The sequence below is a fragment of the Rhinopithecus roxellana genome, chromosome 10 (assembly GCF_007565055.1).
Source record: "Rhinopithecus roxellana isolate Shanxi Qingling chromosome 10, ASM756505v1, whole genome shotgun sequence".
NCBI classification, from domain to species: Eukaryota; Metazoa; Chordata; class Mammalia; order Primates; family Cercopithecidae; genus Rhinopithecus; species Rhinopithecus roxellana.
In genome coordinates, this window is record NC_044558.1 from 68118645 (window position 1) to 68146069 (window position 27425).

Sequence of the window (27425 nt, forward strand, 5' to 3'; positions counted from 1 at the left end):
GTAATCCCAGCACTTTGGGAGGCTGAGGTGGGCAGATCACTTGAGTTCAGGAGTTCGAGAACAGCCTTGGCAACAAGGCAAAACCCTGTCTCTATAAAAAATGCAAAAATTAGCTTGGTGTGGCAACATGCACCTGTAGTCTCAGTCACTTGGGAGGCTGAGGTGGGAGGATGGCTTGAGCTCAGAAGACAGAGGTTGCAATGAGCCAAGATCTATACAGCACCACTGCATTGCAGCCTGGGTGACATAGTGAGACCCTTTCTCAAAAAACAAAAAACAAAAAACAAAAAAAAGGAAAAGAAAAAAAAAGGAGAATTATAGATACAAAAAGACTATGTAAAGTGTGGTGCTAATACAGAACTGAAAACATGTTAAATGTATACTCAAAGTCACTTTTAAGTCCTTAAAAGGAAGACAGCACATAGCTATTTCAACTTTAAATACAAAGCATTTTACAATAATATATACGTGAAGAAAATAATTTTAGCTTTAAATCTGATGGAAACAAAGAAAGTTTTTTTGTTTTTGTTTTTTAAAAAGAGTATCTTACTTTATAACCCAGGCTGGAGTGCATTGACGCAATCATAGCTCACCGTAGCCTTGAAGTCCTGGGCTCAAGAGATTCTCCAGTTCTCAGCATCCCAAGTAGCTGGCATTACAGGCTCAAACCACCATGCCCAGCATAAAAGTTCTGTACTAGTATTTTTGACATGATATTAAAGAAATTAGAACAGCCACTTAGTGGTCAATGGCTGTCATATATATGTTTCTACTTGGAATTGGAACTAAGTATGAATAAGAGCCATTTCTCTTTTCATGCCCTTATGCTTGTAGTATTCTAACTTCTCACAGTTTCCTGGACATACAAGGTCCTTTTATACTCCTGTGCTTGCTCTTAACATTCTGACAGGTTTATTTTAGCATGACAAATTCCTACTCATTCTTTAAGACTCAACTAAATGTAATGCTTGTAGTAAAACTCTCCAACCATCCCAAAGTTAAACTGTCTAATATGTTGCAAACAGCACTGTGAAACTATCTTTTTTACAGTACTTATTTATACTGTAATTTATTTGTTTTTTGGGTCTGTGTCCCTCAGGACTGGGAGTGATTTTTGTATTTTTATCTTCTGGCCCATGCACCCTCCTAGAGGATGCTTAATAAATATTTGCAGACTAAAACTAATTAGCCATGCAGTAGTGAAAAGCTATGGCTTAAAAAAAATGGCATGCTCTAAGAAGCCCTGTTTAACCTGTCTTGTTCAGAAAAGACTAGCAAGAAAAAGGTAAATCATCAAATTATGTAACGCTGATCTATTAGCAAAATGGGAAACTGTCAGACATCTAGGTTCATTAACTCTTCCAGCAACTTTTCTTGAAGTAACCTAAACACTTCATCTAAAGCATTTATTCTTAAACTTCTCTATTTTTTATCTTTTTAGACATGAGGTCTCACCATGTTGCCCAAGCTAGACTCGAATTCCTAGGTTAAAATGATCCTCCTGCCTCAGCCCTCCTGGACACCTGGGGCTATAGGAGTGCAGCACTGCCACAAGCTTCATAAACTTTTTGAAAAGTTAACGAACACCTTTAGCACACTACCCATTCCATCAACTACTATTTATCATGAAAAAAACAAAAATCTCTAGACAAATGGAGAGTAAAATTGGCATGCATTGAAGAAAGTTTCAAATTAAATTACAAACATACACTAAAAAGAAAGAGATGGTCAAATTAAATGAAGGAAGGAAATAATGAGAAACAACCTAAAGGACAAATTTTTAAAGAATTTTTTGACAGATTTTATACTATGATCAAGTACACATATATAGGTCACATGTATGTAACTGAAAACAATATTTACCCTCACTAACATGGTGAACTATGATACATTTAATTTTTTTGTTGAAAAGAAAAACAAACAAAAACCTACTAAAATGATCCACAGTCCCACTATTGGGTTGAGAGTTAAAGTTTGATCATTGCTGTCCTATAGATACTTTGCATACTATTAATAATCCCTAGGCTACACAGGCAGCCATAATCATACAAAAAATCTGTACATGAAGTTTACAATAAAGTATAATATCTATATCACAAAAATATGAATAGCGAATACAGATTGTAAAAGCTATGGTAATTTCTATCAATTATGAAGAGTGAAATGGAATCTTTGATATCTAAAAAGTGAACGGTATCATGTCTATTGAGACAAATGTTGGCAGGGCTTAGTAGCTTACACTTGTAGTGCCAGCACTCTGGGAGGCCGAGGCCAGAGGGATCACTGGAGGTCAGGAGTTCGAGACAAGCCTGGCCAACAGGTGAAAAAAAGACAAAAATTAGCCAGGGATGGTGGCACATGCCTGTAATCCCAGCTACTTAAGAGGCTGAGGCAAAATAATTGCTTGAACCCAGGAGGCAGAGGTTGCAGTTAGCGGAGACAGCGCCACTGCACTCTAGCCTGAACAACAGAGCGAGACTCTGTCTCAAAAAAAATTAGTCCTAGACCTCTAAAAAAACGACTCAAGGCAAAGGGTCTTACCTGAGTACTATCAAAGAATTAAGACTTTCATTTTAACCAACATTCTTTTCAAGTTTTCCTTCAAGTCTAAGAAAGGTTTATTTCAAAAGTTCATCTTAAATAAACTGTAAGCTGGTATGGCTTTAAAAATAATTTTCATAGGTATACACCCCAAACTCAAATTCAAAGTCATTCTCTTTCTAGCACATTATTACTTCTAAGTTTCTACTATATAGAAATACTATAGCTGCCGCTAAGTTCAAGCCACTTTAAAAAAAATTTTTTTTAACAGCCAAATACATAATCAAATTCTTAATGGATTTTCTTTACTGAAAACAAATACTGAACCACATTCTCTACAACGTACCATTAAGCAATGAAGTTCTTTCCATTACTTACATATAAATTTCTTAGTTTAGGTCCATATAATGGATCATAAATGTAAGAGTTACATTTAATTTTTTTGTTGAAAAGAAAAACAAAAAAAAAACCTACTAAAGAGTTACATTTATGTAACTCTTACAGTTTTGCTAAAAGTTGGCGGTTCTAAAGGAAAATTTTCATGAACCATAGATGACAGAAACTTAAATATAAAAGCATTCCAAAACAAAGAATACTTTTATATATCAAATAAAATTGCCATTTACTTTTTACAAGACTGCCACAGACACATGAAGTTCTGTCCAGGTTTTCTCATTGGATCTCCAGGCTGACTGGATCCACTGAATGGAGAAGGCTGAGAACTGTTAGGCTGGCCCTGCACTTGTACAGCTGGTGAAGGTGGCATAGGAGTATTCTGTGAAAAAGAACAAATGCAGTGTTTATGACATGACACTGAAAATTTTCATATTTTATAGTATAGTCTTATAAATTTGATTACATTAAGTTATGCATTTCTACCATAAAATTTACATTTTATAATTTTGTTTATGATTACTTTTAAAAATCTTTAAGAAAATTATTTTCATAGAAATATTTAGAAAGTTTATTTTATTTAATATAAAACCACAACGGCGAGACCACATTGTTATTACCACTATTTGTAGGATGAAACAATACAATTGTAGATTTTTAGGATGAAACAATACAATTGTAGATTTAAATGAGAAATAAACATACTATAAATGTACCCACTGGATTTACTTAATGTGAATTCTTCACAAGAACAGATCAACTGCAAATTACTACTTTTTTGTATGTTTCCGTTTAGATTTTCTAAAGAATATAATGTGAAACAATATGGTAAAAAGCAATGAAAATTTTATATAGCAAAAAATGATGTAACCATACGTATAAAATATGATGTTAACTAATTTGCAGTAAGCTGCTTAACAATTTTAGATTTTGAAGTTGCTCAATTATGTATTTTTTGTTATTTTTAGAGACAGGGTTGGTCTTGTTCTGTTGCCTAGGCGGGTTACAGAGGCATAATCATAGCTCACTATAATCTCAAATTACTGGCCTCAAGTCATCCTCCCCTTTTGGCCTCCCAAAGCGCTGGCATTACAGGTATGAGCTGCCACACCCAGCCCCCAGTCTAATTATATCTTTTGTCATTTATATAAGAATTCGAGGCTGGGCACGATGATTCATGCCTGTAATCCTAGCACTTTGGGAGGCCTGGCGGGGGGGGGAGGGGGAGGTGGGTGGATCACCTGAGGTCAGGCGTTCGAGACCAACCTGGCCAATATGGCGAAACCCCGTCTCTACTAAAAACAAAAATTAGCTAGGCGTAGTGGCAGGCATCTGTAATCCCAGCTACTTGGGAGGCTGAGGCAAGAGAATCACTTGAACCTGAGAGACAGAGGTTGCAGTGAGCTGAGATTGTTCCACTTCACTCCAGCCTGGGTGAAAGATGGAGACTCTGTCTCAAAAGAAAACATAATATATAATTGCAGGCATAAAGTTTTTTAAATATATCCTGTATTTTTTTTTCTTTTAGATCCCATCCCTTTCTCTTGGAAAAAACACTAATAATTACAATGTACCTTAAATTATATTTAGGCAATATATTTTCTTGAAATACCACAAACGGAAAAAGTAATGTTAAATTTCTTATAGAAATGGTGGTACATCATTTCTGAAGAACTGCTTAAAGGCAGTAAATTAAAACTCTGGGAAAACATTGAATATAATTGTTCATTTATAAGGTAATGCAGTCGTGCATCACTTAATGATAGGAATATGTTTGAGAAGTGGGTCGTTAGGTGACCTATTTCACTGTTCTGTGAATGCCAGTGTACTTCCACAAACCTAGATGATATAGCCTATTACATACCTAGGCTATATGCAATACCCTATTGTTCCTAGGCTAAAAATCTGTATAGCATGTTATTGTACCGAATACTATAGGCAACTGTAGCACAATGGTTAAGTATTTGTGTATCAAAACATAGAAAAGGTACAGTGAAAATATGATATTATAATCTTATGAGACTATCATTGTATTATGTGGTCCATCCTTGACAGAAATGTCCTTAAGTAGCACATGACTGTACTGGGAATAGGTGGGAAAGCAGTAAGCTAAAATTGCTGAGAACTCAGATTAAAAGCCACAGTAATTTTCTTTAGAAAAAAAAACAGATAAATCACAAACATACAAGGCTACTATGACATACAAATGAAAGAAGAAAGAGAATAACATGTTGAAAGTCAAAGTTGTCAGAAACGGGAAGTCACAAGAACTTCTGAGTTCTAAACTCTGAGGGAAAAATCTACTTCAAGACTGACATTTCTATAATAGGTTCCCACTCTTAAGATTTTATAATGAAAAAACATACGCATGCACCAAAAACATTTTAGGGCAGTACAGACATCACAAATAGGATGAGGACTTTCCAGCTTGACAGATCAGAACTCACACTTTCAATCTGATTTTTAACTAGCCATGTGATCTTGGGCTACCAACTTAACTTCTCTGATCCTCAGTTTTCTCATCTGTAAAGTGTAAGTAATGAAAACTAACTTATGAGATGATGGGAAGACTAGAGAAACTATAAATGAAAAGCCTAGCTTGAGAGTCTCAATAAATGGCAATAATAGGAAACCATATTTTGAAGGAAAGATGATCAGTTTAGTTTGGGAATAATGACAGATGAACCAACTAAAAATGTCAATCAATAGAAGTTAATGTTGGAAAAATAAATCTGAAAACCATTCACCTGCAAATTCTAAAAGCCATAGAATTTTGATGGTGAGAAAGTGGCATGGGAGGACGGGTTAAAGAGCAAGGAAAGTATAAGGGGAAAGTTTCTTTTTTTTTTTTAGACAGGGTTTTGCTCTGTCATCCAGGCTGGAGTACAATGGCGTGATCACAGTTCACTGCAGCCTTGAACACGTGGGCTCATGCAATCTTCCCACCTCAGCCTCCTGAGTGGCTGTATCTTCTATGGTTGACATAAATAGGATGGTGAAGAAACTGGGAAAGAGTATTCTAAAGAAGAGGTGAGAAGGAAAGACACTTTCAAAACCTTGTAAAGAACAAGAATTGTATTTACTCTGAATGTGATATAAAAGAGACACCTCTAGCTAGGCCAAGCATGGTGGCTCATGCCTATAATCCCAGCACTTTGGAAGGCCAAGGCAGAAGGATCACTTGAGCCCAGGAGTTTGAGACTAGCCTGGGCACATGGCAAAACCTTGGATCTACAGAAAATACAAAAATCAGGCAGGTGTGGTAGTGTGCACCTGTAGCACCAGCTACTCGGGAGGCTGAAGCAGGAGGATTGCTTAAGCTCAAGGGGCAGAGGTTACAGTGAGCCAAGAGGGAGCCACTGAGCTCCAGCCTAGGCAACACAGCAAGGGTCTGTATTTAAAAAGAGAGAGAGAGAGAGAGAGAGAGAGAGAGAGAGAGAGAGAGATGCATTTAGCTAAATGTGTCAGTCTTCAGAGAAGAGAATTAAGACAGTAACAGAAATCACTGGAAAAGAAGATTTTTGTGAATGTGGGCAATTCACTTCAACTCTTAAAAGTAGGAGTTTTGGCCAAGATAATATCAGAGACCCTTTCGGCTCTAACATTTCCTCATTTTCTTAAATTACCAAGTTTTTTCCTCTTATTAAGTATAAATTTAGATCATCAATACATCCCAACACTGCTTTATAAGAACACATTAAAATACAAACAAAAAAGTTATGTAATACTTTTCTTAGTTTTTATAATGTGCTACTGATCTACAAATCTGAGTGGCAGTACTCTTAGAAAAACATAAATGATATTCTTGTGGCTCTTGCTAAACTGTTCTTTTATGGATACAACTAAATGCTGCCCCCCTGAGGCTACCAATCTGTCTTCTGATGGGTTGAATAACTTTCTCAAGCTCTTTACCAGTAAGATACCAATATTCCATGTTACACAGTACCATTATTAGGAATGATTTACACTCTGAATTGAGGCGAGGCATATGTTAAATATCTTAAATACGTACATCCTTAAACTATTTTTATGTATAAGAATTTGGCATGTTATCAGATTATGAGATTAACAGATAATTAACAGATTATGTTCAACACGTATTTTGTATGATTCTGAAAAAAAAAAAAGTCTTATGTTAAGCTTTTGTATCTAAGTTTCTTTCATTTTGTAAATTCTTTTTTGTTTTTAATATGCCATTTAGCAAATATGTTTCCAACAGATACCAATTCATGAACAGTGGAACAGGGCAGGGCTTCTGGAAATATTCTATAAATTGTGCTTCAACTTGCAGGTATTACATTTGAAATAAGCAGTTACCAATAAAGAAATGTGCCTTGAAGTAGTTACAGTTTATTTTATATTTATATAAACTGCCCAGCTAAATACTAAATATAAAATCAATGAGCATATAATTTACTTTCACATAGATTCTTTTTACTTGTTGCTATTTTTTCTGTAATAAAATTAATATAGCTGATTAATGGAGGTTGGAAGAAACAAAACTGAAAAGAAAAATATGAATTATAATGGCATTAGAAAGGATTAATTGTTGCTCCTTCATGGCAGGGACACTTCCCTGTGCTCTTTCCAGCCCTGGGCATTCTGCAACTCTGGAAATCCCTTATCAGGGTGCAAGTACTTCCTTAACATCCCTAGATCCCTGAAATTGTAAAATAACAAGGTTTCTCCAAAAAAAAAATCACAATTAAAATCCTCTATTTTGTCCACTCCTTTAAGCTACCAATTCAAATAGTGAATAAAATGGTATTAAATCAAGGTCTAACATGCAACCTTAAAGAGTATATAAAGAAATTTAGCTGGGCATGGTGGCTTAAGCCTGTAATCCCAGCACTTTGGGAGGCCGAGGTGGGCAGATCATGAGGTCAGGAGTTTGAGACCAGTCTGATCAACATGGTGAAACCCAGTCTCTACTAAAAATACAAAAATTAGCCGTGCGTGGTGGCCTGTAATTTCAGTTACTCAGGAGGCTGAGGCAGGAGAATCACTTGAACCCGGGAGGCAGAGGTTGCAGTGAGCTGAGATCATGCCACTGCACTCCAGTCTAGGCAAACAGAGCGAGACTCCGTCTCCAAAAAAAAAAAAAAGAGTACATAAAGAAATGTAAGCCAGGCCTGGTGGTTCACACCCATAATCTCAGCACTTTGGGAGGGCAAGGCAAGGAGATCGCTCAAGTCTACTAGGAGTTTAAGACCAGCCTGGGCAACATAGGGAGATCCCAACTCTACAAAAATAAAACATAAAACAAATTAGCTGGGCATGGCAGTACGTGCCTGTGTTCCCAGCTACAGTCTTGGGAGGCTGAGGTGGAAGGATTACTTGAGCCAAGGAGGTCAAGGCTGCAGTGAGCTGTGACTGCACCACTGCACTCTAGCCTGTTCAACAGAGTGACACCCTGTCTTCCCCACCTAAAAAAGAAAGAGATTAAAAGGATAGGAACAATAATGGATATGGCTATCTATTAATTAGCATGCTCTTCAGAAGGCCCAACAGCCTTCTCTTCAAAAGAAACTTATAATGCCATCTTGAACAGTTAATTTTTTTGTCTGTTAAAAATATTTAGCCCTAATAGGTACTTCATCTTCTATATAAAGATAAAGCATACCTTCCCCATTACTAACTGCCCATATATGTAGCAGGCACTGGGCTAAGTGCTATATATAGGAATGCTGTTTTTGTTATTCTCATTCTCACAGACATCATGTATGCTACATCTCTTTTTCCTTGCAAAGTTTTTAATTTCTAAAAGACAATCAATATCAGTTTTAGAAATAAAGAATATACTTATTTTAAATAAACTACATCCTTTGTGAGAATGTAAGAAAGTTTAACACAGATTTTTCAGATTAGGATAAAAATATATTGATTTTTTGGGCCTGAATTAACTACATATATGTCCAATGTGCTAAGTAAAGCATTTTAGCATTAATGCCCTAAAATTATCATTTAGTAGAACATCCTATAACACCACAGCTCAAATAATCAATGAGTTTTAGCAATAATGTGCTAAAATGATCATTTAATAGAACTAACATCCTCTACCACAACAGTTCAAATAATCAATATGTTAGATAAAAAAAGGCTTTCTAGAGGTTTATAGAGAAATCTTCTAGAATAGTGGAGAGAAGAAAGGTTAATGGGTTAAGAGCATGAGTTTTGGTTTCAGACACAACCCGGTTTCTGTCCTGGTACCACCTCACATTAATTGGTAATCTTGGGCAAGTTATTAGCCATCTTGAGTCCTCATCTTTATAATAATTTTTACCTAATAAGGTTGTGTGAGGATTAAATGAGAAACTGTTTTAGTATAAAGTCCTCACTACATGTCCTTGTCTTAGCTAGTATTATTGCTCATTCTTTGTAACTGTGATATTACTGACTACAACCGCATTGGAAGATTAAGGATACAAAAAATGAGTGTTGATGAAACAATTCCATAGTGATGGAGGTGGAGTTTTTCTCTAATTTGGCTTGGTCTGTTATAACTATTTAGGATTGTAAAGGTCTCTAAGAGGAAAAACAGGCACATAATCAAGGTGAACTAGGAAATTATTAAATGTAAGAGAAAAAACCAACTATGGAATGTCTACTATACACTCCACATTGCACTAATTAAAAAATTGTGTTTAAGTGAAAAGCTCAACACGTGGAAGCTTGAATAAAAATGATACAGTATTTTCCATCAATAACTCAGGATTAATTATTGCCACGTACATAACATCCCTCAAAGCAGAAGTCTCCAACCTTTTTGGCACCAGGGACCAGTTTCATGAAGGACAATTTTTCCACAGACCAGGGAGTGAAGAGATGGTTTTGGGGTGATACAAGCGTATTACATTTATTAAGCACTTTATTTCTATTATTACACTGTAATATATAATGAAATAATTATACAACTTGCCATAATGTAGAATCATTGGGAGTCCTGAGCTTGTTTTCCTGCAACTTGACAGTCCCATCTGGGGGATGGGAGACAGTGACCGATCATCGGGCATTAGATTCTCCTAAGGAGCGTGCAACCTAGATCCTTCCCGTGCACAGTTCACCATAGGGCTTGTGCTCCTATGAGAATCTAATGCTGCCACTGATCTGACAGGAGACAGAGCTCAGGATATAACGCGAGTGATGGGGAGTGGCTGTAAGTAAATACAGATGAATCTTCACTGGCTCACCTGATGCTCACCTCTGGCTGTATGCCCAAGTTATTAATGGGCCATGGACTGGTACCTGTCCATGGCCCAGGGATTGGAGACCCCATCCTAAAGAATATACAACTTAGTCACTCTAAATTAGATCTAGACAATACAAATATATAAATTAAAATCTCATTATTCCCCAGAGCAGCACTGTCCAACTTTATCCTTCTTTTTTTTTTCTGAAATTAAATTTAAGAAGGCAACTTTATTCATTCATATGAAGAAAGATGCATATTAGTAGAATAACTGTTCTGAAGCAAGGGGCTCTTCCTTTTGTTTTTGTACTTTTCATTTGGCTATTGCCCACATCTGGTACTAATGCCAACAACAGCCATATAACTGCTGTCATTGCCGTAACCATACAGAAGAAGCCCAAGCCAGAACTGTGTCAGCAGAGGTGGCAGTAGTCATGGAAGGTTCTGGCTATGCAGGAATTAGGAAGAACTGAGTGAAAGAGAAGTGATCCAGGAAATAGGTTGTGACGACTGTTAAGAGAATCCATGATTTCAGTGGAAAGAGCATAAGAGATTGTCCTTAAAATCTTCATAACCTGATTGGATCCTCAATTTAGTAGTGCTGATTTTAGAAAATACTTGTATTTATTAAGGCATACAGAGATGGAATATTGGCATTAAAAAAGGAATAGCAGGAATATGACAGTAAAGCAAAGGAGTAAGAAATAGAAAAGAATATCAGAATATCTGAAACAAATTGAAATTACAATAATACTTTTTAACACTAAAGGAGACTGATGCAATACATAAATACAAAAAGAATATGACTGATAAAGTTATTACAAGATTCATCCTTATTACAAAAGTACTGTTAAAGAGGCAACAAAAACACACTCAGGTCAAAATCAAATACAGAAATCCCCATTTAGAATACTCTTAGGACCCCCATTCCCCCAACCCTTGTGCAGTAAACTCAAAAAGGAGATTAAAATACATTTTTTAAAATTCTCCAAAAGATGTTAGATTAGCAACTGTTCTCTACCTTGGGCCTACAAAATTATTAATTTGGATCTATAACAAAATTGAAAGATTCTTTAAATCATGTGCTAAAATTGAAAACTAATATTACAAAACCAGAGAAAAAGAACAGGACAGGTTGGATACAAGTGAGCTGATACAGTAACTTTTCAAGATGAGACATGGAAAACAGTGCATTTCCCTCTAAAATCATATTTACAGATCAGAAATTTTATAAGAGAAATGTGATCATAGAATAACTTACCTGCGGGACCACATTCTGTACATATGTTGGTGGATGCTGTTGCTTTTGCTGAACAGCACTTTCTATTGCTACTTTAGCTACAGTGCTTGGATCTGCTCCCGCTGGCACAGCAACCATTGTTGCACTGCAGCCAGCATTGTTGGGGTCACTGATTGTAACAATTCTAACTCCTACTTTATTTGGAATTCCTGTGACTGTTTCCCTATCATTATCCTCTGCTGGCCTCTTTACAGTTTTGCATTCTGCTGTGCCATTTGTAGACCGAACGTCAGATGATAGGGCAGGAGAATGGGACACTTTTGATCCTGAGTCGGGAACTGCTATGATTTGATGCCCCTGTATAACAGAGGTTGTAGAATGTGGTGAGACAACTACACTTGGGCGTTGCTGAGGCACATCTGAATTCAAACTTGAAGCTAGAGGTCCATTAAGCAAATCAGTACCACTAAATTGCTGTGTTGCCACATTTGAAGTCTCCTGTATACTGCTCACAGATGATGAACCACCCAAAGTTAATACAGGTCCATTAGAAATTCTTTCTAGTTGATCACCTTTGGCAGTATCTTGCTGAGTGATATCTAAAGTCCCTTGTGGTTCCATTGGAGATATCTCACCATTTCCTACATGATTGGAAGTTTTATGATTTGGAATGTTTTTGCTTAAATGAGAACCATCTCCTTTATCAAAATCACAGATTCCATTAACTAGCGGTTTTTTCAAATCACTTTTCATATCTTGCATGTCTATTTGTTCTGAGTTCTGTTTTCCAGATGCTCCATTCTCACCTAATTCCAATGATGGCCCATTACTGATTAGTGAGCACTGATTAGTCTCACTTTGAATTTTCCCTGAGTTTGAAGGAGGTAGACTTGAGTCACTGTACTTTCTCCCATTTAAAAGACTTCCCACCTGCATTTCATTTTCCTTTGTATCCCCGTTGCTGGTGTTTGTGGCTCCTCGTCGGCAGGACGGATTCTCCATGACTTCAATTTTACGTTCATGAACATGTAAACCTGTTGCTTCCTTTGCTTCCTCCTCCTTTTGGCAAATTATTTTATCACCTTTGAATGGGGGAGTAGCAGTCGTATATGATGATTGTCCAGCAGGAGATGCTTGAGTAGCTGGAAGCGTTTGTACTGGAAGTCCAACTCCTGTCTGCGTTCCGCTCATGGTAATTCCTGCTGGAGCAATGAGCTGAGTTGTATTTCCCTGACTCACAGTTGCAGTTGCAAAACTCGTATTTGGCACAACTGTTATGGTTACCTGGTTGCCAGAAGTCCCTTGGAAAATGGTTGCTGGACTATTTGAGATCAGTGGGCCTGGCAATATTTGTAAGTTCGAAATGGGCACAGTTTGTACTCCCCCTGTGGGTGGCATTGCACTTGGGACCAACTGAACATTTTGCTGCCCAACCAATAGCTGCTGAGCTGGAGTTTGCCCCTGCACTCCAAAACCTGCGGCTTGGTTACTGGCCACCTGATAGACCACCTGAGGGCTAGGAGCTCTTGCATTATTAGGGGGAGGAATCTGTGGAGCTGGGAGAATAAGCTTACCACCTGGTGTTGAAGGACCACGTTTTGGAAGCAGAAGCTGTTTAATCAGACTCGACTCACCAGAAGCAGGCTGACCAACTCCTGCATTCGACTGCTGAGGTTGAACTTGCATCTGTACTTGTTGGGGCTGCTGAACTTGTACTTGTACCTGCTGTGGTGGGGGTGCTGGTGAATGTTGCTGCTGTTGCTGCCTTTTCACAGATAACATTTGACTGACAGTAGGAGGTGGTCCCTGTGATTGAGGGGTAGAAGAAGACGACATGGCAGTAGGGACTTGGTTATTAGTAGCTGGGACAGGTGATGGTGAAGAAGATGGAGTTATGTTAGGTTGTCCAGTTAGCTGAACTGTCTGACCAGCTGGAAGAGCTGCTGGATTAGCAAGAACAATTTGGTGAATGGCTGGTGCATAAGTTTGACCTTGTTGAGCTGGCTGGCTTACAATCACTACGCTTTGTTGGGTTGGCTGCTGTGGTTGTTGAATAGGCTGCTGTACCACTGTTGATGAAACTTGCTGAGAAGGGAGAGGTTTTGGTGCAATGTTCTGAAACCCTACCCTTGAGGGTTGTGGACTTGGGACACCAGCAATAGTAACCATTTGTCCTGCAGCTACCTGAAAATTCTGTACTGAAGTTGCTGAGACAATATTGGATGCAGAAGTTGTTACATACTGTGGGGGTGCTATGATAACAGTATCTTGTGACTGGCTACCAGCTGATGTCTGTTGAGATGAAGTTTGCACAGGTTGGGGTGATGTGGTGATTAACTGTTGACCCTGTGAAACTGTAGAAGTACATGCTGGTATGTTCTGTACTCTGCCAAATATATGACTCTGTGGGACAGCTTGTTGAATTACTGTAACAGGAGTGCCTGAAGGGATCTGTCCTGGTACCACTGTGTGTAATGGAGACTGTTGTGGAATTACAGATGGATGGTGAAGCAATGTCTGAGAATTCACAACTGTAACAGGTTGTGGCCCTGTACTATGATTCTGAACAACAGAACTCTGTGGAGGTCCTCCTCCAACAGCAATACTAACAGGAACTCCTGTCTGGGGTATGGAATTCTGGATAACTGTAGCCTTAACAACTTCACAAGGAATTGGAGCTTTATTTTGAATGACAGTCACTGGAGCATTCTGTTGCTGGTGGGTATGAACTGAAGGATTTGGTGGAATTCTCGAAACAGTTTGTGCCACAGTATGAACACCTTGTACAGGAAAAGACATTTGTGTTGCAGTCAAATTTGAAGATTGGTTGGTAACAGGAGTCCTCTGAAAATGGTTTCCTATGGTTTGTGATCCATGAGGGATTCCTGAAAATATGAAAAAAACGTCAAAATTCCAAATGAAATGACTGAAAAGCCCCAAGTAGGAATTATTTTACTTAAGAGAAACTAGTTTTAAGAAATTAACATTTAGGCCGGGCGCGGTGGCTCAAGCCTGTAATCCCAGCACTTTGGGAGGCCGAGACGGGCGGATCACGAGGTCAGGATATCGAGACCATCCTGGTCTACACGGTGAAACCCCGTCTCTACTAAAAAATACAAAAAACTAGCCGGGCGAGATGGCGGGCGCCTGTAGTCCCAGCTACTCGGGAGGCTGAGGCAGGAGAATGGCGTAAACCCGGGAGGCGGAGCTTGCAGTGAGCCGAGATCGCGCCACTGCACTCCAGCCTGGGCGACAGAGCGGGACTCCGTCTCAAAAAAAAAAAAAAAAAAAAGAAATTAACATTTAACAATTTTGAATCATATCAATATGATAATAGACCAAGGAAGAAAATGCTACTGGAGAAACAAAAGTTATACATTTAGAAACAGAGAATATACATTTTTCATTCAGTTTTATTATTCAGTAATACTTTAAATTCAGAAAATTAATTCAGTAATACTTTAAAAAAATACAATAAAAATTAACACCTGCAGGTGAAGGAGCGGGAGATACATCAGGAACAGAATCAACACGAACAACAGAAGTAGAAACTGGTTGCTGCTGATAGTACATCTGAATGGGAAGTGGTATAGCCCTCCGTTTTACTCCTACCACATGAATATGTGCCTGCCCATTGTTACTGGAATCCTCCACTCTCTTCACTGTATGATTTGGAAAGACAGTTCTGTAAAGTACATACATAATCAGTAAGTTTTGATAACTATCACATTGACTTCTAACACTATGTTTATATGAACAACAGAAGTATGTTTACTGTCACTTATGTATGAACAGTATGACACATAAGTATATTCTGCAAGGATGGAAAGTAAAGAAATATAAAATATTAATCCTCCCATTTAAAAAGTCATTATTTATTAACAATGTCACCGGGTTTTAAATAATTTCACCCACATATAACTAATAAAAGATACCTATTTTTATGAACTTTGCAAAATATCAAAGTCTTTGTATTTGAAGATAATAATATTATATACTATTATTCAAGATTAAAAAGATATAGTCATCATGTCTTTAACATGTAAAAGCAGGTAGGAAAAAGAAAGTAAACTTAATTTCTTTGATAAATCTCATAATGTTCCAACACAAACACCAGGTGTGATTTCTGAAACCGCTTTTTATTTAAACCTCCACCACACTATAACCTATCCATATGAAATTTCTAGTAGTAGAAATATTTACAACTAGATATTTGGTATTTTCTTCAAAGAGCAAGAGATATTGTAAGTGATGTAAATGGACTTTATTTAAAGAACTACGGATCCTACCTAAGACATTTATAAAATCCAGTTGATGTTAGGATTCCACCACGAGCTAATTTACTGCAAGTTGAGAGGTATTCAGAATACATTTCTGCTCGAGAAACAGAACAATCTGGATTTACTTCAAAATGAGCATTTAGCCTAAAAGAGGAGAAAAATTAAGCATTATACAATATACTCTAGGAAAGTCCATATTTAAATATACTAAAGCCACGTGGAGGCAATGTATTAAAATTAATAATTATACCTACTAATCAAATTTCACTAACTCATACGTTAGTAGCAAAAATATATGCTAAATTTTGGATTAAATCAAGAGATTAACACACTTATTTCAGTAATAAAAATGTCACTGACAACAAATATAAAAACTATGTTCACAACCCAGTGAGAGCAGGGTTGGTCTGCTGACAACAAATGTTCTGTAAGAAATAGTTTTATTTAGTGAATATCTATTCAGGATCCTGTCTTGTAATAATCACAATATAAAATAAGTTCCCAGTTATGTGCTATTTGCATTGTAACTGAAGAAAACTGGGGGAAACTGAACTAAGGTTAAACTTTTCTTGGCTCTTGGATCAAATTCCTTCAGAAAAAACTTAGCCAAGCTTTTCAGCTACTTCCTAAAACAATGACACTTTCCATGCTGCATACTCCCATTTCCCCATTTCAAAACAGTTTTACTTTGTAATCCATTAACAACTAATTCAAACTTCATTTGTCTTTTTGTTAAAATGACCTTTACCTATAAATTGGGATTGGAGTCTAATTACCCTGATAGGCTCTTTCCATAACTCACTATGTATAAGAGGCCAAACTTAGCTTTTTCTGAAAAACTAAATCAAACAGTAATTATGATTTTTTTAAAAAAACTGTAAAATGATTCTCTTCCCCCTCTCCAAGAACTAGCAGAAACGTGCAACTGAGATTTGTAAGACCAAATCTATGCTTAACACACACACATTTTATAGTGGTTATGGTGTGTATTTTTTCCAACTTTCATAATCCTGTCTGTACTGAAATTTCAAAAAGACTAAATATAAAAACTTCATTTTGGTTGCAATGTAGAAGACAAACATTTCCAAATATTACTGGAAAAGATTCAAGGGGCCAATGTGTAAAACTATAGAAGGTGAGGAAAAAGCAAACAATTAGAGATATTTAAAACCATAAACCTGATTTAAGCAAAGTAGAAAAGTCCAGAGAAAACTGTCATAGGAACAAAGATATGTATTGAATGCACCAAAAATATGGAACAAAGAGTGACACGAGCATGAAATGGGAGACAAATAATGTTAGTGAATGGCAGAAAAGTGATCAAGAAAAGAAATTTTTAAAGTGATATATCATTGGAAAGTGACTGTGTACTTCAATCTGTTAATCTCCTAAAGAATTGAAGTCGAACTTCATACTAATGTTGAGGCAACTATCCATAACAAGTGAAATTTTTAAAACTCTACATTTGCTTTCTTTCAGAAAGTGGCGGACATACGATTATACAATCTTTTCAAGGAAATTATTATTGTCAAGCTGTTTATTTCTGTTCTATCATTTGATTAATGTCCCTTTACTAGTCACACGCCCAAAAAAAATTATTAATGAATAAGAAGTTTTGTTTTAGATGGAAGAGAGGAGACATTTTAAAACACCTGGTTTTATTTTCCTAAGGTCAGTCTAATTCAGTTTTAACAAAATGTTAATTTTAGAAGAACAAATTTTATAACCTGACAAACTGTACTTTCTACAAAGTGAAAGATAACTTTTTAACACAAATTTTACTCTGAAAAAAGTTAAATGGTGTAATTTAATGAAATTCTAGTCATACGATTTTAATTCTGAAAATTCTGATGAATATTTTTCTTTCAAATTATTCTAATATACAAGGGGATTTTAAAGTGTCCTTTCTTTGTGTAAATGATATTCTACTCTAACTAAAAAGGAATACAGAATAAAATATTCTCGATGTCTGTAGAATACATTTCCTTTTTTTCTTTGCTTTATTCTTCCCAAGGATAAATCCTTAATAGAAATAAACCACTTACCACTGACAAGCAAACTTCTCACTATCTATTTCCACTATTCCTGGAGGTGGAGCAACATGCTGCGCTACAACTGCTCTGGAAGCTAAAGAAAAAAATACATTAGCTACATCATTTCTTAAAACTTAGTCACTATATGCCATACTTATTTTATGGATGTTGAACCCATTAATACTCACAATGAATACCTTTTTAAAAGGTGTATAAACATATGAAAGTATACACATTTGAGAACAAACCTAATATATAATGGAGAACATATCATACCAGGCACTGTCTTAGAGGATTCATATGAACTATTTTGTTTAACCTCACAATCATTCAAATAATAACAATTAATATGGATGATTTAGTTAACATAATGTCTATTATTCCCATGGGCAAGACACTGAACTAAATACTTTACAATGTCTGCTTACTCAATCCTTCTGTGAGGTAGGTACAGATAAGAAAACTGAGACTCAAAGTGATTCAAAAAACTGGCCCAGGGTCATACAGTTCAACACATAAGTTGAGCATCTTTCAATTTAGCTATGGAAGCAGAATGCAGCAGAAATTATAGCTTCACTCCCTAATTTAAAAGATTAATAACTATAAGTGGCACATATAAAATTTTTGGAATACAGTGAACAAAAGCTGAACTAATTTAAAGTCCCATATTCAAAAAAGGATTTCCATAATTTTTCTGGGGAGGAAAAAAAGAAGATATCTGTTGTAATAATAAATTTGAATTATACTTTTTTCCTGAAAGAGGCAACCTGGTTGTATGTACTAGCTATTAAACTTAAGACACATACTTTCTGAAGTTTCATTTATGATGTATTTTAAAAGTTTCAAGGTCAATGAATAAATGAGTAAATCACCTATTATTTTCTAACATGTTGAAGAGATTTGTAGAAAAATGATGTATGTTATCTCTTCTTCTTCACTATGTTATACAAAGGAACTAATGAAAACATGAAAAATATAAAGTAAAAGTCATAAATTATAAGTCTGAATCATATATTTGTAAATTAATTATCCTTTTTTCACTATTCATTAGCATTACTTTGCAGGTTTTTAGAAAAACTGTTATGTGACATGGCAATGTAGTTTTTAAACACAGATTATACACAATTTTTTTCAGATGGTATTTTAGCAAAGCTGCTCAGAACCCTCAAACAGAACAAATGCATTTTAAAATTATTGGAACTAGGCAAGCTCCATAGCACAGCCAAATCTGTGAATAATCTGAGGCAATCATAACCTTTGATGAATGCCCCATGCTTTGAGGTAATAGGTAATTGTAGCCACTTAATAAACATATACTGTGTATAAATCCATTTATATTTACATTATTTATTTTAATATTTTAAGTCTAAGTTTAATTATCCCTATTTCACAGATCAGAAAACTAAAGCTCAGAGATTAAGTTCAGCCAGGAACACATGGTGGAGATAGTAGACCTGGGTATACTTGAAAGGACTTCTTTTAAAAGTGTTGGATTTGAATCCAGGTCTGTCACATTTCAGAGGCCATACTATTATATGCTCCTTGAGATAATGCAACAGTTAGAACAAAAATAATTTTTCCTGTTGGCAATCCTAGCTTATCTTTTCTTCTCCTTCTAACTCGACGATATTAATACCGAAAATACTTTCTAGGGTCTGAAACTATGTAGAAATCTTCCCTTTATCATTTCTACTATGAAAGAGTACACCCTACTCAGACTGAAATTTCCTGAAGGAATTAGCAATCAATTTCATGAAACACTAGAAATCACATTAAAATCATGAGAAGCCTTTATAAACAATGTAGAAGGAAGAATAAAATTACAAATGGGAATTTAAACTGGAAACATAATTACTATAAAAAGTAGCTACAAACCGAGGAGCACTGCCCTCGGGATACCTGAAGACATTCCAAATGAAGGTGCATATACTTTGAATCAATTTCCAGATACTCAGCTTTCTTATGTATTCTTCCTAAAACTGCTTTGCATAAGAGTATCATCTCCTCTTTGATAATTGTTTTTCTCTCATTTTGGAATCAAATGACTTAATTCTCACCCATCTTTGATAGCCCTGCAGGATTATGCATTATGGTTAAATGCATAAATCTACAGCCAAAGAATTCCATCACTCACTAGCTAGCTGTGTAACTATGAGCAAAATAACTCTGTCTATACAATGGAGGAAAGTAACAGTACATTAACCTCACATGTTGCTATAAGGATTAGATAATGTGCAAGTCACTTAAAATAATGCCTAGCACAAAGTAAGCACTATATAAGCACTATATAAATGCTAGCTACTATTATTATTGTTATAGCGTAACAACATGTGGATCACTAAAGAGAGAATTCAAAACATTAGTGTCCATGAAGCCTCTTAACCAAGGTATTATTGGTATAGCTTCCTGTCAATACCAGTATTTTACATATTACAGTTAAGGGCAAAGTTGGGCATTAGAAATTCAGTATTCTGGCCCTTTGATTTGTTCTAAATTCAGATATATTTTAGAGTAATGATAATTTTGCTTAATGCCCTTGCCTCCTCAACTACTGTCAAAGAATGCACTACTTCTTAGGCAGAATCCTGTGTAAACAAAGCACAGAAAATATTTTAAAGAAATATCAAAGGTGGGTCAGGCATGGTGGCTCATGCCTGTAATTCCAGCACTTTGGGAGGCCAAAGTGGGTGAACTGCTTGATCCCAGCAGTTTGAGACTACCTGGGCAACATAGTGAAACCCCATTCCTTACAAAAAATACAAAAATTAGCCAGACTTGGTGGCATGTACTTGTAGTCCCAACTACTCAGGAGCCTGAGGTAGGGGGATTGATTGAGCTCCCGGGGTCAAGGCTGCAGTGAGCCAGGTTCTGATCACGCCACTGCACTCCAGTCTGGGTGACAGAATGAGACCCTTTCTCAAAAAAAGAAGTAGGGGGAGGGGAGGGGAGGGGATGGGAGGGGAGGGGAGAGGAGGGGAGGGGAGGGAAGGGAAGGGGGGAGAAGGGGAGGGGAGGGTAGAGGAGAGGAGAAGAAAGAAAGTATGGAAGTTGGTGGTTTATTTCATTCAGATTACAAACTCATGGCAAATTCAACTGTTAAAATTCTGAAGGAAAGAAGGTGTCATACTAACATACTAACATACTTTCTTGAATTTAAAAACAAAGTTGGACTTTTTCTAAGTAACAAAAAGAGTCTGATTAAACAAGAGACTTTTGTTAATAAAAACTATGTTTACTAGGTCACATGGCAGACATTTTCTGAAAAATCAACTTAAATCTGCAGTGTCAAGGTTTTCACAAAAATATATGTGAAGAATACGACAAAAAGCACCTAAACATCAAATACATTGTACTGGTCTTGAAATGAACAATATTTCAGTTTTCCTAACTTAGTAATCCTAAAAATACAGTCCCTGGACTGCAGCATCAGCATCTCATGGGAACTTGATAAAAATGAAAATTCTGTGACCAGCATGGGCAACATGGTGAAATTTCATCTCTATAAAAACAAATACAAAAATTAGCTGGGTGTGGTGGTGGGCACCTGCAGTCCCAGTTACTCAGGAGGCTGAGGTGGGAGGATAGCCTTGAGTCCAGGTGTTAGAAGTTGCAGTGAGCTGAGATAGCACCACTGCACTCCAGCCTGGACAACAGAGTGAGATGCTGTCTTTAAAAAAAAAAAAAAAGAAAGAAAGAAAAAAAAAAATCTCAGGTCCCACCTGATCCAGAAACTCAGGGAATGTAGCCCAGATATCTTTAGTAGTCTATCAGATGATTCTGATGCACCCTAAGGTTTGAGAACCACTGTGTTAAACTTCTTGAATTTATCAGGTTACACAAGATGCCTAAAACAGTAGCAAGTATAATTTATAGTCATAGCTTGTTAATATCTCTTTGATATATTTTCCAGAAACTTAAAAAAAAGGCCTGTAATGACTGAGCAACAAATATTCTTGCAGTCAGGTACTTGCTAATTCTTTGATTTCAACAAAATAAAGGAGAACTCAAGTTTTTGGATGATTGTAAAAAATAAGTTTAATACTTTTTGGATAATTCTGAAGTTCAAAGAACTGTAAATTCTATCTTCATCTATTTAATGATGCAAACTAGATTTTTTGATTTACATCTATAAAAAGGGAAACAGGAATACTATTGATGCTAACTCCAGTTTCATTCTAGCAGTAAGTCAGTCATTGAGAGATATATTGAATTAATAGCATCCAGAGAATTAGAGGGGAGAGTCCTATTCATCTTATTAAGAGATATACTTCAAGTACATTTTTGTTTAATAATTTTTTTTTTCTTTTTGAGACGGAGTCTCGGTCTGTCACCAAGCTGGAGTGCAGTAGTGCGATCTCGGCTCACTGCAACCTCCGTCTCCCGGGTTCAAGCGATTCTCCTGCCTCAGCCTACTGGGTAGCTGGGACTACTACAGGCGTGCACCATCATGCCCAGCTAATTTTTGTATTTTTAGTAGAGAAGGGGTTTCACCATGTTGGCCAGGATGGTCTCAATCTCTTCACCTCATGATCGGCCCGCCTTGGCCTCCCAAAGTGCTGGGATTACAGGTATGAGCCACTGAGTCCAGCCTTGTTTAGTAATTATTTATAAAAATTTACAAAGTATTTACTATTTGATATACTATTTATTACTAAAACCTGTAATGATAAAGTATATGTATGTGCATTATATATGTGTGTGTGTGTGTGTATGTGTGTGTGTGTATATATATATATATATATATATATTTTTTTTTTTTTTTTTTTGAGATAGGGTCTTGTTCTATTGCCTAAAGTGGATGCAGTGACACATTCATGGCTCACTACAGCCTTTAACTCCCTGGGCCCAAGCTGGGACTACGGGTGTGCATCACCATGCTCTGCTAATTTTTTTCCTGATTTTGTAGAGATGGAATCTCACTATGTTGCCAGGCTGATCTCAAACTCCTGGCCTCCAGTGATCCTTCTGCCTCAGCCTCCCAAAGTGCTGGGATTACAGGTGTAAGCCACAGTGCCTGGCCAAATGAAATTTTTAAAATGTAGAGCTTTATAGAATAACAAGGAATTGAAAAACTTTAAAAATGTCTATTTTGTAGCTAAAAAGTATTGATAGGGTGATGAATAAAAAAGAATCTCAAACATAAAATGTATTATATTAGGATAAAACTCTGAGGATATTGGAATATGAGTTCAAGGTGAAAGAGGAATATTATAAAATTTCTGGTGTTAAAGAGTTTGTGCATTTTAAAAAATGAATGATGGTATCAAGATTCCACTGGATACAAAAAGCACTGTAATTACTTTCTTTTAAAAATGTAGTTTAATATACATCAAGACAATACATACTTTGCAACTATTTAAATTATGATAGAGATTTAGATGTTAATCTAAAAATGGGTAAAAGGTTACAAAAGTTTTCAGAGGGATTGAGGGAAGTGAGCAAAAAGTTTAAAGATGGTAATTCCATAAAAAAGCAGCATTAAACTATGTAGGCAAAAGCTAAACCACAAAGGATAACCAATCAATCAGGGAGAGCACAAGTAATAAAGTGCTCTTCAGCTGAAAATAAACTCTTTTCAATTCCCAGTGGTCTAGTCCCATCTCTATGAATGAATTACTACATAAATGAAAAAGCCACAAATTCTCAATGTTTAAATTCATTCATTTGCCAAATGAGGACCAAATTTTAGGTTGGGAAGTAGGTTCATTTGTTGAGGTCAAAAGAACTGTGAAGGTCAAAGGCTAACCAAGCAGCAAAAAATAATTTTCATCAAATCACCCTGAGTATTCACTGACATTTTATCAATTTCCTTAACACTGCCCTTTTATGTCCCTCAATTAATTTAATCTTCAGTTTCTTCTTCGATGGTAAAAAACATTCCCACCACCCACTTAAGTAGCAATACGAACTGTTTCATTTCTTTGTCAAGGTTGAGAAACAATATTCTGACCAAAGATTCCCCAATATGAATTGGCTGTTTAACATCTATTACCTGTAGTTGAAAGCTCATTGAATAGACTAGCAGTCAAATTTATCTATTTTTTTGGCTTCTGTTATTTGTCCACTTCTGTTTGGTGGATCCAAGTTAGTTGAGTGAACATATGACACAAATCTATACACTTCAGAAGGACATAATGGAAATCAATGAAATATGTGATACATATTACACACTTTGCATAGAGTACATAATTTTCATACTACAAGTTGGAGTAGAAGACAAACTGGGACCACGAATGAATGTGAGAACAGACAGCTAGAGATGATGAGAGTTCAATCTCAATCACAAGCACTGGCAGTTGAAAAGGCCAGGTATTTAGGAAGATTCAACAAGATCTGGTGAGTGGGATAATGAAATTTTTGGTTTGGGGCTAGCGAGGGAGGATGAGAAAGATCTAAATACATTTCTAGCTGAAAGGAAAAAGTGAGGAAAGAAAGAGATTTAAGATATGGGAACATGGAGATGGGAAAGACTGATATTCAGGGTAAGTTTCAAAAGAAATTAGCATCTCTTTCTGAAACAAGCGGAAGCTAAAGGAAAATGAGTCCAGATGCTAATAAGTTTGTAACTGAAGGAGTAAGAAGTTGAAGAAATTCATTCTACACAGCCTCTATATTAATTGCAAAGTGAGAATTAAGATCAATTGAGAAAATGAGCATCCTCCATTCAAAAAATACAAAGAAGGAGAAGAGTCTTGGGGACGGCAGGAGGTGAGATGATAGGAAATGGAAGGGTAGGTGAGATGAAAGATGTATTTTTAGGATAAACCAAGGCAGAGAAAGCACTTTTAAAAAAAGGCTAAGGGTGGTAAAATATAAAAAATGATGACTCACAATGAGCCAGAGAAAAGGAGTTCAACGACTTAACAGAAGTCTGGTTATCAGACATATCTGTACTATAATTACAGTTGAGCTAAACAGAATTGAGCTAAGAGACACTAGGAAAGGTGTGTAAATGCAGGTATACATGCTTGTAAGTGTGTGTATACATATGTGGATGTGTCTTCTCCTAGGCTATTGATTCTATGGTGTTGGTTCCAATATTTAGGGATGTTAGGAGTATTATACTTATGTATCCTGATGAGCACCTGAGAAAATTATAAGGTAATAAATATATGAATAATCTATTCCTGGCATGTCAATTTCTCATGACCAAAATCACAAATAATATGCCTATTGGGGCACTTACAGCTATCATAATTGTGAATATCTAATCCACCACATTACTCTAAATCCTGCCCAACTTAATTTTCCTATTATACTATTCTTCCTATGAGCTCACCTTGATCCTGCTACTCCTGGAATGTATAATATCTAAGAAATTAAGTACATACCCAAATTCCACTTTGGCCTACTCTACTGTAAAATATCAGTTGTCTACACTGCACATTGAAATTTATTCTTAGGATCAAATCTTATACACTCATAACCACACTGAAAAGAGTATGTAAAAACACTAACCTGGGGCAGATGCTACATGGGTCTGGGTTTGGACTTGCTCTATAGCTTGTGGCCTAATTTCAGATAACATTTGATGACTGGAACTTGGGTGTTCAACGAGTTTTACCGCAGCTAGTGCATCAGGACCAAACATCTGAATATCCATAGAAACCAGACACACTAACATGTCTAAAATAAATAAAAAGCAATAGTTATTACTTAATAATATTATAAACGAATGCCATCACTGGTGAAAACATGTTGTACAGAATACTTACAAATGTGAATAAATAGTAGTCCATGAATCACAGTACATCAGAATTACCTGTGCATCTTTTAAAAAAAAGATTTTTAGGCTGGGTGTGGTGGCTCACACCTGTAATCCCAGCACTTTGGGAGGCCGAAGCGGGCAGATCATGAGATCAGGAGATCGAGACCATCCTGGCTAACGTGGTGAAACCCCGTCTCTACTAAAAATACAAAAAAAAAATTAGCTGGGCATGGTGGCAGGTGCCCGTAATCCCAGCTACTCGGGAAGCTGAGGCAGGAGAATGGTGTCAACCCAGGAGGCAGGGCTTGCAGTGAGTCAAGATTACACCACTGCACTCCAGCCTGGATGACAGACAAAAAAATAAATAAATAAAAGATTTTTAGGCTCAATCTCTAAAGACAGATTTAATAGCTCTGGAGTGGGAGCTGGATCTGGATACCTATATCTATATCTATATCTATATCTATATATATATATATATATTTTTTTTTTTTTTTTTTCTGAGAAAGGGTCTTGTTTTGTCACCCAGGCTGGAGTGCTGGCACGATCACAGCTCACCGCAGCCTCAACCTCCCAGGCTCAAGCGATCCTCCCACATCAGCCTCCCAAGCAGCTGGGAACTACAGGCATGTACCACTACATCCAGCTAATTTTATTTATTTTTCGTACAGACGAGATCTCACTATGTTGCCCAGGGTAATCTTGAACTGGGCTCAGGCGATTTTCCTGCCTTGGCCTCCCAAAGTGCTGGGATTACAGTTGTGAGCCACCATGCCCAGCAGTGGGTATCTATATACTTGGAAAGATTCTCAAGTGATTCTGATGTATAGCCAGATTTAAGAACCACTGATATGAAAAATGACATATTAACTTCTCAATAATAAGTTTTCAAGCTGAATCTTTATTAACTGTGATTTTAATATTTATTACACCTGAGACAGATATCATTTTAATCATCAAGTAAAACATTAATATAGCACGTGTTAGTATTTAAAACTGATATTTAGAACTGATAGCTCTTACGGAGGTGAGTTCATTGATTTTTAAAGATTGCAGAACCACCAGCAACTTCTAGGAACAGAAGGAAACCTGTTTCACTCAGCTTTAGTTGTTTAATAGTAGTAGCTGGCCATATGAAACAGAAAGACCTGCTCTCAGATAACTTAGATACAGCAGTTTTGTCCATTTCAAATTTAATACATAATAACAGAAATTAAGAGAAGAAATAGGAATTACTGATCGCCATGTAATCCTGGTCTCTAAATTATAGATGTTTCTTGCTCATGTAAAACAGGCAGAAAGAATAATGGAAACAAGTATGCCTGAGGAGGTGATGACTCTTCAAAATAAAATACTAAACCCCACATATAAATTAAGGGTTTTGTACAGTATCATATTAAACATTTTTCCTCAATAAAGAAAATAATTTGTTTTTTGGTCCAATCTTACCTATGCTCTTTTCCACTTTTGCAATTTTTGTGCAAGCAACATCTCCCATTTCCGTGAGCATGTATAGCACCTCGAGTGTTGAGATTACAAGCAGCACATCAGGTAAAGTGAGATGACAAATGATCTCTCTATAGGAATCCTGATCCACATATTCACAAATTAAAACACCATTATCTTCTGCCTTGCAAAGATTTCCCAAAATTTCCATGCCTGAAAAACATAAATGTGTATTATTAAGAAATGATACAGTTTGTTTACTTTAGAAAGTAAATACTACAGTGAAAACTCACCTCTCATCTTTAAAAATCTATCTCTTGACATTAGACATTTTGTAACAGTATGAAACATCAGATGAGTAGTTTTGAAATCAACAGGGTCCAATAAAAGCTGGAAAAAGAAACAACACTACTATTGAGCTATGCTTCTTCCAGAGTTGTATATTTCAAATTTAACAAAAATTTTTAAAAAACCAGGATAATGTTGCATAACGTTAAAAAATGTAATTATTGTAAAAATAGCCATCACTGAATTTAAAGCATCATTTCAAATAGTTTTTTCCGTAAGTGTGTGATACTGCTACATCACCATTTTT

At 36.3% G+C, this 27425-nt stretch overlaps 1 protein-coding gene across 1 annotated transcript in view; it reads right to left on the reverse strand.

The window, feature by feature from the left end:
• The window catches only part of ARID2 (AT-rich interaction domain 2), a 187231-nt gene that overhangs the window by 44891 nt on the left and 114915 nt on the right, over positions 1 to 27425 (reverse strand). Inside the window, exons 9-16 of the mRNA XM_030938889.1 lie at positions 27124 to 27220; positions 26834 to 27043; positions 25135 to 25302; positions 17689 to 17770; positions 15653 to 15787; positions 14852 to 15048; positions 11385 to 14248; positions 3168 to 3316 (exon numbers count right to left, since the gene is read on the reverse strand). Coding sequence (XP_030794749.1) covers positions 3168 to 3316; positions 11385 to 14248; positions 14852 to 15048; positions 15653 to 15787; positions 17689 to 17770; positions 25135 to 25302; positions 26834 to 27043; positions 27124 to 27220 — 3902 coding nt within the window. The remainder of the gene's footprint in view (positions 1 to 3167; positions 3317 to 11384; positions 14249 to 14851; positions 15049 to 15652; positions 15788 to 17688; positions 17771 to 25134; positions 25303 to 26833; positions 27044 to 27123; positions 27221 to 27425) is intronic.